At 40.2% G+C, this 14,722-nt stretch overlaps 1 protein-coding gene across 1 annotated transcript in view; it reads right to left on the bottom strand.

Annotated features, from left to right (window-relative positions):
- Positions 1-1,616: 1,616 nt before the first annotated feature.
- The window catches only part of SPAG16 (sperm associated antigen 16), a 1,492,162-nt gene continuing 1,479,056 nt past the window's right edge, over positions 1,617-14,722 (bottom strand). Inside the window, exon 16 of the mRNA XM_073633573.1 lies at positions 1,617-1,910. Within this exon, the coding sequence (XP_073489674.1) occupies positions 1,735-1,910 (176 nt within the window). The 3' untranslated portion in view covers positions 1,617-1,734. The remainder of the gene's footprint in view (positions 1,911-14,722) is intronic.

The following is a 14,722-nucleotide window of genomic DNA, read 5'->3' as shown; positions in this document are numbered from 1 at the left end:
TATGCATCTGCAGTATTTGGCTATGCTGAAATATATGAAACTACACTAATCAGCACACTTAAACAAGTGCCCCATTGACAAACATAATCTGTTGCTAGAACATTTCAACCCAGAATATAATGACAGCTCCCTCTTTCTATCTATAGGAAATGCAGTCATGTGTAACGATCTTCCTGTATAAACAACTTGAAAAGTACATGCACTGCAGCTGTCCATTCTATCTGTAGGAACTGTGGTCATGTATAACGATCATTGTGTATACTCTGGAAAAGTACATGCACTGCAGCTCTCTATTTTATCTGTAGGAAATGTGATCATGGTTAATGATCCTTGTGCATAAACAACTTTAAAAGTACATACACTGCTGCTCTCCATTCTATCTGTAGGAAATGTGATCATGGATAATGACCCTTGTGTATAAACAACCTGAAAAGTACATGCATTGCAGCGGTCTATTCTATCTGTAGGAACTGTGGTCATGTGTAACGATCCTTGTGTATAAACAACTTGAAAAGTACATGCACTGCAGCCCTCCATTCTACCTGTAGGAAATGTGATCATGGATAATAACCCTTGTGTATACACAGCTTGAAAAGTACATACACTGCAGCTGTCCATTCTATCTGTAGTCATGTATAACAATCCTTGTGTATACTCTTGAAAAGTACATGCACTGCAGCTCTCCATTCTATGTGTAGGAAATGTGATCATGGAGAATGATCCTTGTGCATAAACAAATTTAAAAGTACATGCACTGCAGCTCTCCATTCTATCTGTAGGAAATATGATCATGGAGAATGATCCTTGTGTATAAACAACCTGAAAAGTACATGCACTGCAGTCCTCCATTCTACCTGTAGAAAATGTGATCATGGATAATAACCCTTGTGTATACACAGCTTGAAAAGTACATACACTGCAGCTCTCCATTCTGTCTGTAGGAAATGTGATCATGGATAATGACCCTTGTATATAAACAACCTGAAAAGTACATGCACTGCAGCTGTCCATTCTATCTGTAGGAACTGTGGTCATGTATAATGATCCTTGTGTATACTCTTGAAAAGTACATGCACTACAGCTCTCCATTCTATGTGTATTATATGTGATCATGGAGAATGATCCTTGTGCATAAACAACTTTAAAAGTACATGCACTGCAGCTCTCCATTCTATCTGTAGGAAATGTGATAATGGAGAATGATCCTTGTGTATACACAACCTGAAAAGTACATGCACTGCAGCCCTCCCTTCTACCTGTAGGAAATGTGATCATGGATAATAACCCTTGTGTATAAACAGCTTGAAAAGTACATGCACTGCAGCTCTCCATTCTATCTGTAGGAAGGTCATGTAAAATGATCCCTGTGTATAAACAACCTGAAAAGTACATGCACTGCAGCCCTCCATTCTACCTGTAGTAAATGTGATCATGGATAATTACCCTTGTGTATAAACAACCTGAAAAGTAGATGCATTGCAGCGGTCCATTCTATCTGTAGGAACTGTGATCATGTAGAATGATCCTTGTGTATAAACAACTTGAAAAGTACCTGCAGAGCAGGTAGCTGGATAGTTCAAGGAAAGCACACATCAGTAAATTCACTGCAATCCACATTACCAAGAAATCTTTATTGAACTACTGAAAGATGAATCATGTTTGGCTTGCAACATAAGAACTGCAAGCAGCAGTCATGCTTGCAGTATTTTAGATTACATTAAAATGTGCTCTGCTTTAAGACCAAAATCTGACAGTGCCATCAGAGCCTCCTGAGATGAGAAAATCCCCTTTATGATCAAAGATCACACACTGAGCATCATCTTCGTGACCTTCTAGGCTGGTCAGTTGTCCAGATGTCAATACCAGAATCTTGACGGTTCCATCATTGCTAGCCAGGGACACAAGTTGACCTGTAAAGGAGAACACATCAGAGTGGTGAGATTCACACTGAGGACGATGCTGAGAATAATGATTGGACTGCAAGTGATGTGTGCTGAATTAATGTTTTTATTGGAAATAACTTCAATCCAAGCGTGATAAATCAATATAAATGAGACGGGCTGTCCATGCCAGCAAGTAAACTCATAAATCCCTACTGTGGACATCCTGTGCTTATTTATTAGAATAAACCCTTCATCTACCGTATGGCAGACACTTTATATCCACCTATGTATTATGAGTATAACGCAGCAGTAGTCTTGGTTGACTCATTTCATGTATTTCTATTTCCAGTGTGCATAGACGTGTGATGTGCATTTTAACAAGGTAATCTCAATTCAGATGGTTACACAAAACAAATAATACCAGTCAAATCGTTTTTGTTGCTCTGTGGAGTAAAAGACAGCATTTTAAAGCCCTGCTCCACCCAAAACCTTTTTAAATTTCATTTTGTACAGACTTGGAAAAAGTAAAAGTTTATGTAACGTTAAAACTTTTTTTTGTTCACTGTTGGTAGAATACAAAAAAGCAGCACTCTTCCAAACCTCCACCCATACCTTCCAGCTGGGGGTATATCATGGGAGCCCACCCCCATGTCATTTGCTGTCTGAGCCTGTCTCTATAATAAAACTAAGGGCCACACTCTGATGATGTCACTTCTTGTAAGGAAAATATTCAGCCAATGCCCATTAGCTTGCTTCTTACTCGTTTTACTCTTAGGAGTTTAAAGTATAACTAAAGGCAAAACTTGTTTTTTAGTTGTGGATAGAGTGGAGAGGGATTAGAACAGTTGTCAGTTTTTTATTGCTGCCTGTGCTCCCATTAAGGAGATTCACCCTCTCTATTTGTCCTGCTTACAATTATCATGGAAAGTAAAAGTAGAAGAAAACCCCTAATTTTGGGTCGTCCCCAGAAAAGCAATAAGGGGGAACTCTTCCAATGGGGATATTAATTCCGGTGACCTGGGGGTCCCCAAGGAAGTCCCTTAATTTGCAGGTATTTCCTCTCACTTCCCATTTGGTTATGGGACAGGAAAAGAAGGTATATCTCCACAATGGGACACAGATGCCAAAAAAAATCTAACAGGGGTTATAACCCTCCCTTGCTCTATCCAAAATAAAAAATAAGTTCGCCTATAGTTCTACTAAGATGTAACTAACCCCACTAATTTAAAGCGGAACTAAACCTAACTTTTAGAAAACTGCGAGCAGGCAGCTCTTATTTGGAGAGAAAATATGCCATGTTTCTTCTGCAATAATGCACATTTGAAAACAAAGACAAGGCGCAAACACCTCATAGAGTAGTTTGTAGTAATAATATGAATTTTTTCAAAGATAAAAATGCACTCAGGAAAATGACAATAACAGAACGAGTAGGCATGTGGATCATGAAAACCTGGACTGTGGCAACGCATCATCAATAGGGATGAGCCCGATGCTCGAGTCAAACATCAGGCGTTCGCTCGTTCGATGAATGCCAAACATTATGGGGCATTCGCAGCAAATTTGAGTGCCGCGGAACGCTCCATAATGCACTGCGAGATCGCAGTGCAATGGCGTCCTATGACTGGCCAAAGCATGCACCTGACCTGCATGTTTTGGCCAATCACAGAAAGCTCTGCTGAGAAAGTCATAATTGGCCATAGGCAGAGTGATTTTGACCAATGGCTCAGAGGGCTAAGTCCAAGCCCCACACCATAAAAGGCTGCGTACATAGTGGCCGTACATAGTGTAATGAATGAGAGCAGCAAACGTACATTTCTAAAGGAAAAAATGTCATTTAAAGCTGCTCACGGCTGTCATGTATTGCCGAGTCCCGGCAATATAGATAAAAATCATTGAAAAGAACGGCATGGGTTTCCCTCAGTCCATTACCAGGCCCTTCAGGTCTGATATAGATATTAAGGGGAACTCTGCAACATTTTAAAAAAATGGCGTAGGGGGCCTCCCTCAAAATCCATATCAGACCCTTCAGGTCTGGTATGGATTTTAAGGGGAACCCCGCGCCAAAATAAAAAAAAACTGACATGGGGTCCCCCTAAAAATCCATACCAGACCCTTATCCGAACATGCAACCTGGCAGGCCACAGAAAAATAGGGGGGCGAGAGAGCGCCCCCCCCTCCTGAACTGTACTAGGCCACATGCCCTCAACATGGGGAGGGTGCTTTGGAGTAGCCCCCCAAAGCACCTTGTCCCCATGTTGATGGGGACAAGGGCCTCATCCCCACAACCCTTGCCCAGTGGTTGTGGGGGTCTGCAAATGGGGACTTATCAGAATCTGGAAGCCCCCTTAAACAAGGGGACCCCCAGATCCCGCCCCCCATTTAAAATGGTAACGGGTAGAATGTACCCATACCATTTTACCAAAAAAGTGTCAAAATGTAAAAAAAAACACAAGACACACCTTGGGACAAGTCCTTTATTAAAAAATAAAAAAATAAAAATGTCCGACGAAGTCCATTCATCTTCTTTTATTGCTCCGCCGACAGAACGAAAAACCCCAAAAACCTCCCACCGATCCGCCTCCATGGGAGGCTCCCGCCGTCTGACGCATCCTCGCAGGTGTCAGTTCTTATATAACTGAGGGTGGGGCCTCACGGTGATGTACTCGGGTGACCCCGCCCCCTCTGATGCATGGGGACTTCCCCATGGCTTTCCCGGGGCGTCAGAAGGGGGCGGGGCCACCTGGTTACATAAACAACTAGAGGGAGCCCCTGCGTCCATAGTTTTTTTTTTTTCGTGTCGGTTCCAGTCTATAATTCTCCCTAAGTGCACCGCTAGGTAATAATTCCTTAGGTCTGGGAGGGCTAATCCTCCATAGTATTTCGGTAGTGTAAGATACTGTCTGCGCAGTCTTGGTTTCATGTGTGACCATATAAGTTTAGTAAAGATGGAGTGTGCTTGTTTAAAATATAGGGGCGGGATCTTGATTGGTAATGCTTGAAACAAATATAGGAACTTTGGGAGAATACACATTTTGACCAGGTTACACCTGCCAAACCAGGAATGAAGTCCATTGTTCTATTTCAGTTTTCTTGTATGTATTTTCTGGTACGGATTTTAAGGGTAACCCCATGCCAAAATAAAAAAAAAGTGTGGGGTCCCCCCAAAATCCATACCAGACCCTTATCCGAGCACATAACCTGGCAGGCCGCAGGAAAAAGGGGGGACGAGAGAGTGTCCCCCCTCCTGGACCATACCAGGCCACATTCCCTCAACATGGGGGGGTGCTTTGGGGGGGACAAGGGCCTCATTCCCACAACCCTTGCCAGTGGTTGTGTGGGTCTGTGGGTGGGGGCTTATCAGAATCTGGAAGCCCCCTTTAACAAGGGGGCCCCAAGATCCTGGCCCCCCTATGTGAATTGGTATCAGGTACATTGTACCCCTACCCTCTCACCAAAAAAAGTGTCAAAAAAGTAAAAATGACAGCAGAGTTTTTGACAATTCCTTTATTAAAATAAAGAAATAAATTAAAAAGTGTCCTTCAACGTCCATCCATCATCAATCACAACACAGTCCAGAGAAAAAAAAACTTAAAAACTCCACCTCCATGGGAGGCGTACCACCGACCGCAGTCTTTTCATGGTGGCTATATAGCAAAGGGCAGGGCCCCCCGGTGATGTAAATGGGTGACCCTGCCCCCTTTGACATCACATGACCCCCACAACCACCTGGCAAGGATGGTGGGATGAGGCCCTTGTCCCCATCAACATTTTCCTGCAGCCTGCCAGGTTGTGTGCTCAGATAAGGGTCTGGCATGGATTTTGGGGGGACCCCACGCCATTTTTTTAAGTTTTGGTGTGGGGTTCCCCTTATTATCCATACCAGACCGAAAATGCCGGGTAATGGACTGTGGGGAACCCATGCTGTTTTTTACAATGATTTTGATCTATATTGCTGGGGTCCGGCAATACATTACAGCCCCGAGCAGTTTTAAATTACATTTTTTGCTTTAGAAATGTAATTTTGCTGTGGTACTGTTATGAACATAGGAAAGATACACTACTTTACTGGCAGACTAAGGGGACCCCCAGGTACGATATTTAAAGGAATATTTCATCTTTATTGTTTCACTTTAAGCAATATTGAAATCATTGTTCCTGAAAAAAATGATGTTTTTTAAAACTTTGTTTGCATTGATACATGTCCCCTGGGGCAGTACCTGAGTCCTCATACACTTTTTATGGCAATAACTTGCATATAACCCTTTAAAATGAGCACTTTTGATTTTTCATCCTCGTGTCCCATAGACTTTAATGGTGTTTGTGTGTTCGCACAAATTTTTTTGCCTGTTCGCATGTTCTGCTGTGAACCAAATCGGGGGGTTTTCAGCTCATCCCTAATCATCAACAGACCCTGGCCTTGGCTACTGACATGGGGAATGGATAGGTCCCAAACACCTCAAACCACTGAAGACACCGATTACAAGACCATGATGCCCGATGTACAAGACCCAAAAGTGGAACTGTGGGAATGGAACCTCCTCCATCTGACATTACAGGTGGCACATGCACAGTCAGAACATGTTTTGAGGTGTTCATGCATTCCTGCATGAATGCCTTGAAAAACATTCCAACTGTGCATGTGCAACCTGTGATATTGGGCAGAGAAGGTTCCAGTCCTGGAGCCCCACTGCCAAGTCTCGTACATTGGGCATCACAATCTTGTAATCAGGGTCCCCAGTGGTTTGAGGCATCCGGGTCCTATCCTTTCCCCATGCTGATGGCCAAGGCTGGGGTCTGTTTATGACCCATTGCCGCTCTCCAGGTTTCCATCATCCACATGCCTACTCGCCCTGTTACTGTCATTTTTGTGAGTGCATTTTTATCTTTTAATAAATGCATATGGTTACTACATGCTACCCAATGAGGTGTTTGCATCTTGTCCAGTTTTCACTTTAAACAAACATGCTCTCCAGTTACTTTGGTTGCAATATCCTTTAAGTTATAACAGTGTTCATTTACTTAGTCTTAAGTATACTCACGTATTTTAACCTTTTGTTTTTTACAAATTTACATACAATTGTTGCTGTGTTAGTAATTTGAGATCACAACCTTCATTTATTTTTGCTCTAAATTGGGTACATAACATTTTATAATAGTTGTATAAACACTTTCTCTGGGGTTAAGCACTGCACATTCCGTGGGCCACAGAATTATCTTGCATTTTAATAACACACACTTGCACCTGCCTGCTTGTAGTCTTCTATTTAATGTACAGTGAGCTGAGCATGCAAAGCTCAGCATGCATTCCCAGCACATTAGGCTGTCTCCCGTGTGCATGCTTGGACTGACATCTTCCCCTACTAGCCAATCAAGAGGCCAAAAACAATGAACCTTGGGAGAATATCACAGCTGCCAGTGAGGGATGTAACACCATTTTGCCAGAAGGTGGAGAAGAGTATACTGGGAAGTTTACTTCCACTTTAATTATTACATTCAAAGCATGCCTCTGGTAATAACTGTCACGGTTAGCAGTGTGCTTAGATCAGTTTCCAACCAAACTTTCAAACCCTCATATTCCATAGTTGGTATCATAGCTGATCACATGTGCAGTACTATGGCAATTTAAACAGAGGCTAAGATGGCTTTACATATACTTAATCATTTTGTCAAAGCTTGGTTTCTCTTAGCAACCATGTTGGGTAGATTTATTCTAACTTCTTGTCCCTGTGACAGCAGGAAAAGAAATAAGAGGAAGTAAGTCATCTCAAGCAAAAGAAATTGTATATAGTAGTGCCAACCCTACAGAGTTTCTAATCACTCCCCTCAACACTTTTTGATGCTCAGAAAATCTGAAAGGAAATCTCCCCAATGGTGAAACAGACAACATAAATTCCACACTAAATAAAAAAGTTTTGGCTGGAGTTAAAACATTTTCACATCACCTGAATAATTAAAAGGTCCTTTCACCCCAAGCTACTCATACTGTACTACATGTTTCTTATAGTCAGTTCTGAGATTCATTTACCTATGTTAGCTCTATTAAACATGCTACATTCTTTAGGATTTGCACTTATGTAAAGTGTGTCTAAACTCTAGAAAAAAAATGCTAAATATTGCAAAAGCTTACTAATCCCTAGCATTAGTTGTTTTTTTAAGTCCATTTTCAGCAAGTACAGAAAATACCTGTTTATTCTGCCAGAAGTCTAGAGTCCCTGTCACTTTCTGTGCAATGAACTAAAGTCTCAAACAATGTTATCAGCCTTCCCAGCTATCTTTTCTATGCTTCCGAACTCCTCCTCCCTATGTACTGGAAATTAAGAGAGGGGTAGTCGTTTGTTGTCCAAATCTGAAAAGCAGCCTAGAATGACAACACTGCTCCTCCCAAGATACAATTCAGTAAATGAGCACTGTCATTCTAGGGCAGAAAGTGTGTTACTGACAGGACCAGCAAGTCAAAATAAAGGAAAACATTCTGAAAAAAAGAAAAGCAATGTGGCAACAACTTTTTTTATACTTTTCTCACACACCTCAAATCATGTATATAAATTCAGTGCTGCTAAAAACAATATATTGTCCACAATATCATCAAATCTAGTCATGTAAAGACCTCAATAATTAAAATAATGTGAAAATCAATAAACACAAATTGACCTACATGCTGAAAAATCTTTCTATTACATACACTTTGCATAAAGGATACCACCATATGCATACAGTGATATGAAAATAAAGTATAGATTGAATTAAAGTCCTTATTATATTTTGTGCCTTGTGCTCCACACCACTCCAGTTTTCATAAATGTGACTCCCCACATGTACCTCCACCTTCCATATTATAAGCTCTCCTTATTGGTTAAACTGTAAATATAATAGGTCCAAATGTGTCTTCCTCACAAAAACTATTGATCCTAAATGTTCCACAATCTCCTGATGGAACCATGCACCTCCACTCCTCCTCGTTCTATTTCCAATGATTTTTTGTTCACTTCCCCAGACAGTAAAAGTAAATTTCCCTTTTATATATGGTACTCTTTTATATTCCTCAGACAGACTCGCCTGTATAACAATGGTCAGTACATGCCACCTTGTTACCATATGCTCCCAGCACAGAGACTACGTTGTTGCGGACAGTTCTCAATTTAGAATTGGGAACTTCTGATCACATGACCCATGTGAAAGCCAATCACAGCAGTCATACTGGGAAGCCCTCCTCCACCTCCCTGTGTTAAGACCCTCTTAAATGTCCCCACAACAGCTATATTTTCAATTTCCAAATCATTACTCTCATTTTATGTACTATATTCAGGAGCAAATTCATGCTGTAAGGAAAGAAACTTTTCAGCACACTGAAATTTAACAACTTTTTCATAATCATGCACATACTTTTAAACATTATTTAAAAATACATATCCACATCATGCAGACTTCACAAATTTGCTTGTATATGGCCCAAATCACCTAAATAATCTGAAAGCTATTTGATAATAGATATAGAAATGTGAGAATCGTTCAAATTCACAAGCACCAGAAGCCTTGTATGTCAGGTACTGATTTGTTTTCAAGCTGGTTATAAAACAGTAAGTCAGACACATTCTATATAGACTTCTGGGCCAGAATCACCAATCAAGAGGTATTTATTCTGTTTTTAGTTGTACATTTTGGAGAACTTAGACTGAAGCAATTACCAAATTTCAGCCACTGATTCAACCCATTATCTACTGGGTGATTTAAAAGAGCTGTGCGATTAAGCTCTAACCACTTAGATCAGAGTGATACACATGAGATATGCATTTCCACAGAAGAACAAGGAAAGAACTCTTACTGTGTGTGTCTGTTTCAGAAATGAGATCATATAGGCTTGTAATTTAGAATAAAGAAAGGAGATCAAATAATCTGTCTTCTGCTATAGATGAACTAAAAGGCTAGATGGTATAGCATACATCACACAGAAAATACAGGTGAAATCTGAACATGTACAAAAGATAAACTAATGACTGTTATCTACCTTGCAGTCCTCTAATTATTCTACATAAGACTTTTCTTCTTCCTATATAGAAAAAAAAAAGAAAATACTATCTGGCCCTGCGAGGTCTGAACTCTGCAACTAATGCTGTATGGATCAAAAGGTAGCAGCTCAAAAGAAGCAAATGAAAATAAACATGCAGAAGCTCTGAGCATAGTTCAAAACTGTACTTGTTCCAAACTGTAATGTTTAAAAAAGTGTTTAAAAATTTGTATTTCAGCACTTCAGACAAGGACAGTATCAACGTTCTGATACACTATGACTGACCAATGCTATTAGGTGAGCTGCATATTTTGCACAAGCTGAACATTCTTTTCTATGTTCCTGCTCATTGGGAGATTGCTGGAACTTATACCAAGTGGAACTTTTCTAAGTGGTGAGTTAAAACCAGACGGAGAGTGAACAAGTTTTACTCTTTGTTTGCTGGGTAGCATTTTTGGGGCTTTTCCTTTTAGCTTTTCAATTAGCCTTTTCTGTCACTTTTTAAATAGCTTTTTTTTTTTTTTTTTTTTTTCTTCTTTGGTTCCTTCAGGCTATTAAGTAGGGGGAGGGGTGATTGCTCACAGGTGCCTGCAGTCTATATAACTGTGTGTAGGACTCATCCTGAGCCTGCTCATTGGGAGATTGCTGGAACTTATACCAAGTGGAACTTTTCTAAGTGGTGAGTTAAAACCAGACGGAGAGTGAACAAGTTTTACTCTTTGTTTGCTGGGTAGCATTTTTGGGGCTTTTCCTTTTAGCTTTTCAATTAGCCTTTTCTGTCACTTTTTAAATAGCTTTTTTTTTTTTTTTTTTTTTTTTTCTTCTTTGGTTCCTTCAGGCTATTAAGTAGGGGGAGGGGTGATTGCTCACAGGTGCCTGCAGTCTATATAACTGTGTGTAGGACTCATCCTGAGCCTGCTCATTGGGAGATTGCTGGAACTTATACCAAGTGGAACTTTTCTAAGTGGTGAGTTAAAACCAGACGGAGAGTGAACAAGTTTTACTCTTTGTTTGCTGGGTAGCATTTTTGGGGCTTTTCCTTTTAGCTTTTCAATTAGCCTTTTCTGTCACTTTTTAAATAGCTTTTTTTTTTTTTTTTTTTTTTCTTCTTTGGTTCCTTCAGGCTATTAAGTAGGGGGAGGGGTGATTGCTCACAGGTGCCTGCAGTCTATATAACTGTGTGTAGGACTCATCCTGAGCCTGCTCATTGGGAGATTGCTGGAACTTATACCAAGTGGAACTTTTCTAAGTGGTGAGTTAAAACCAGACGGAGAGTGAACAAGTTTTACTCTTTGTTTGCTGGGTAGCATTTTTGGGGCTTTTCCTTTTAGCTTTTCAATTAGCCTTTTCTGTCACTTTTTAAATAGCTTTTTTTTTTTTTTTTTTTTTTTTTTCTTCTTTGGTTCCTTCAGGCTATTAAGTAGGGGGAGGGGTGATTGCTCACAGGTGCCTGCAGTCTATATAACTGTGTGTAGGACTCATCCTGAGCCTGCTCATTGGGAGATTGCTGGAACTTATACCAAGTGGAACTTTTCTAAGTGGTGAGTTAAAACCAGACGGAGAGTGAACAAGTTTTACTCTTTGTTTGCTGGGTAGCATTTTTGGGGCTTTTCCTTTTAGCTTTTCAATTAGCCTTTTCTGTCACTTTTTAAATAGCTTTTTTTTTTTTTTTTTTTTTTTCTTCTTTGGTTCCTTCAGGCTATTAAGTAGGGGGAGGGGTGATTGCTCACAGGTGCCTGCAGTCTATATAACTGTGTGTAGGACTCATCCTGAGCCTGCTCATTGGGAGATTGCTGGAACTTATACCAAGTGGAACTTTTCTAAGTGGTGAGTTAAAACCAGACGGAGAGTGAACAAGTTTTACTCTTTGTTTGCTGGGTAGCATTTTTGGGGCTTTTCCTTTTAGCTTTTCAATTAGCCTTTTCTGTCACTTTTTAAATAGCTTTTTTTTTTTTTTTTTTTTTTTTTTCTTCTTTGGTTCCTTCAGGCTATTAAGTAGGGGGAGGGGTGATTGCTCACAGGTGCCTGCAGTCTATATAACTGTGTGTAGGACTCATCCTGAGCCTGCTCATTGGGAGATTGCTGGAACTTATACCAAGTGGAACTTTTCTAAGTGGTGAGTTAAAACCAGACGGAGAGTGAACAAGTTTTACTCTTTGTTTGCTGGGTAGCATTTTTGGGGCTTTTCCTTTTAGCTTTTCAATTAGCCTTTTCTGTCACTTTTTAAATAGCTTTTTTTTTTTTTTTTTTTTTTTTTTCTTCTTTGGTTCCTTCAGGCTATTAAGTAGGGGGAGGGGTGATTGCTCACAGGTGCCTGCAGTCTATATAACTGTGTGTAGGACTCATCCTGAGCCTGCTCATTGGGAGATTGCTGGAACTTATACCAAGTGGAACTTTTCTAAGTGGTGAGTTAAAACCAGACGGAGAGTGAACAAGTTTTACTCTTTGTTTGCTGGGTAGCATTTTTGGGGCTTTTCCTTTTAGCTTTTCAATTAGCCTTTTCTGTCACTTTTTAAATAGCTTTTTTTTTTTTTTTTTTTTTTTCTTCTTTGGTTCCTTCAGGCTATTAAGTAGGGGGAGGGGTGATTGCTCACAGGTGCCTGCAGTCTATATAACTGTGTGTAGGACTCATCCTGAGCCTGCTCATTGGGAGATTGCTGGAACTTATACCAAGTGGAACTTTTCTAAGTGGTGAGTTAAAACCAGACGGAGAGTGAACAAGTTTTACTCTTTGTTTGCTGGGTAGCATTTTTGGGGCTTTTCCTTTTAGCTTTTCAATTAGCCTTTTCTGTCACTTTTTAAATAGCTTTTTTTTTTTTTTTTTTTTTTTTTTCTTCTTTGGTTCCTTCAGGCTATTAAGTAGGGGGAGGGGTGATTGCTCACAGGTGCCTGCAGTCTATATAACTGTGTGTAGGACTCATCCTGAGCCTGCTCATTGGGAGATTGCTGGAACTTATACCAAGTGGAACTTTTCTAAGTGGTGAGTTAAAACCAGACGGAGAGTGAACAAGTTTTACTCTTTGTTTGCTGGGTAGCATTTTTGGGGCTTTTCCTTTTAGCTTTTCAATTAGCCTTTTCTGTCACTTTTTAAATAGCTTTTTTTTTTTTTTTTTTTTTTTTTTCTTCTTTGGTTCCTTCAGGCTATTAAGTAGGGGGAGGGGTGATTGCTCACAGGTGCCTGCAGTCTATATAACTGTGTGTAGGACTCATCCTGAGCCTGCTCATTGGGAGATTGCTGGAACTTATACCAAGTGGAACTTTTCTAAGTGGTGAGTTAAAACCAGACGGAGAGTGAACAAGTTTTACTCTTTGTTTGCTGGGTAGCATTTTTGGGGCTTTTCCTTTTAGCTTTTCAATTAGCCTTTTCTGTCACTTTTTAAATAGCTTTTTTTTTTTTTTTTTTTTTTTCTTCTTTGGTTCCTTCAGGCTATTAAGTAGGGGGAGGGGTGATTGCTCACAGGTGCCTGCAGTCTATATAACTGTGTGTAGGACTCATCCTGAGCCTGCTCATTGGGAGATTGCTGGAACTTATACCAAGTGGAACTTTTCTAAGTGGTGAGTTAAAACCAGACGGAGAGTGAACAAGTTTTACTCTTTGTTTGCTGGGTAGCATTTTTGGGGCTTTTCCTTTTAGCTTTTCAATTAGCCTTTTCTGTCACTTTTTAAATAGCTTTTTTTTTTTTTTTTTTTTTTTTTTCTTCTTTGGTTCCTTCAGGCTATTAAGTAGGGGGAGGGGTGATTGCTCACAGGTGCCTGCAGTCTATATAACTGTGTGTAGGACTCATCCTGAGCCTGCTCATTGGGAGATTGCTGGAACTTATACCAAGTGGAACTTTTCTAAGTGGTGAGTTAAAACCAGACGGAGAGTGAACAAGTTTTACTCTTTGTTTGCTGGGTAGCATTTTTGGGGCTTTTCCTTTTAGCTTTTCAATTAGCCTTTTCTGTCACTTTTTAAATAGCTTTTTTTTTTTTTTTTTTTTTTTTTTCTTCTTTGGTTCCTTCAGGCTATTAAGTAGGGGGAGGGGTGATTGCTCACAGGTGCCTGCAGTCTATATAACTGTGTGTAGGACTCATCCTGAGCCTGCTCATTGGGAGATTGCTGGAACTTATACCAAGTGGAACTTTTCTAAGTGGTGAGTTAAAACCAGACGGAGAGTGAACAAGTTTTACTCTTTGTTTGCTGGGTAGCATTTTTGGGGCTTTTCCTTTTAGCTTTTCAATTAGCCTTTTCTGTCACTTTTTAAATAGCTTTTTTTTTTTTTTTTTTTTTTTCTTCTTTGGTTCCTTCAGGCTATTAAGTAGGGGGAGGGGTGATTGCTCACAGGTGCCTGCAGTCTATATAACTGTGTGTAGGACTCATCCTGAGCCTGCTCATTGGGAGATTGCTGGAACTTATACCAAGTGGAACTTTTCTAAGTGGTGAGTTAAAACCAGACGGAGAGTGAACAAGTTTTACTCTTTGTTTGCTGGGTAGCATTTTTGGGGCTTTTCCTTTTAGCTTTTCAATTAGCCTTTTCTGTCACTTTTTAAATAGCTTTTTTTTTTTTTTTTTTTTTTTTTTTCTTCTTTGGTTCCTTCAGGCTATTAAGTAGGGGGAGGGGTGATTGCTCACAGGTGCCTGCAGTCTATATAACTGTGTGTAGGACTCATCCTGAGCCTGCTCATTGGGAGATTGCTGGAACTTATACCAAGTGGAACTTTTCTAAGTGGTGAGTTAAAACCAGAGTTTAAAACAGGAGATTATAACAGGGGTCATAGTACCTGTGTAGTGTGAGTACATGAGTGTTGTCTGAGTAGTGTGTGTGGATCGTTAGTACTTGTGTATTGTGTATTG

This window comes from Aquarana catesbeiana, linkage group LG06, assembly GCF_042186555.1.
Source record: "Aquarana catesbeiana isolate 2022-GZ linkage group LG06, ASM4218655v1, whole genome shotgun sequence".
Classification (NCBI taxonomy): Eukaryota; Metazoa; Chordata; class Amphibia; order Anura; family Ranidae; genus Aquarana; species Aquarana catesbeiana.
Note: the sequence above shows the minus strand (reverse complement) of the source record. Positions and strands in the feature narration are given on the sequence as shown.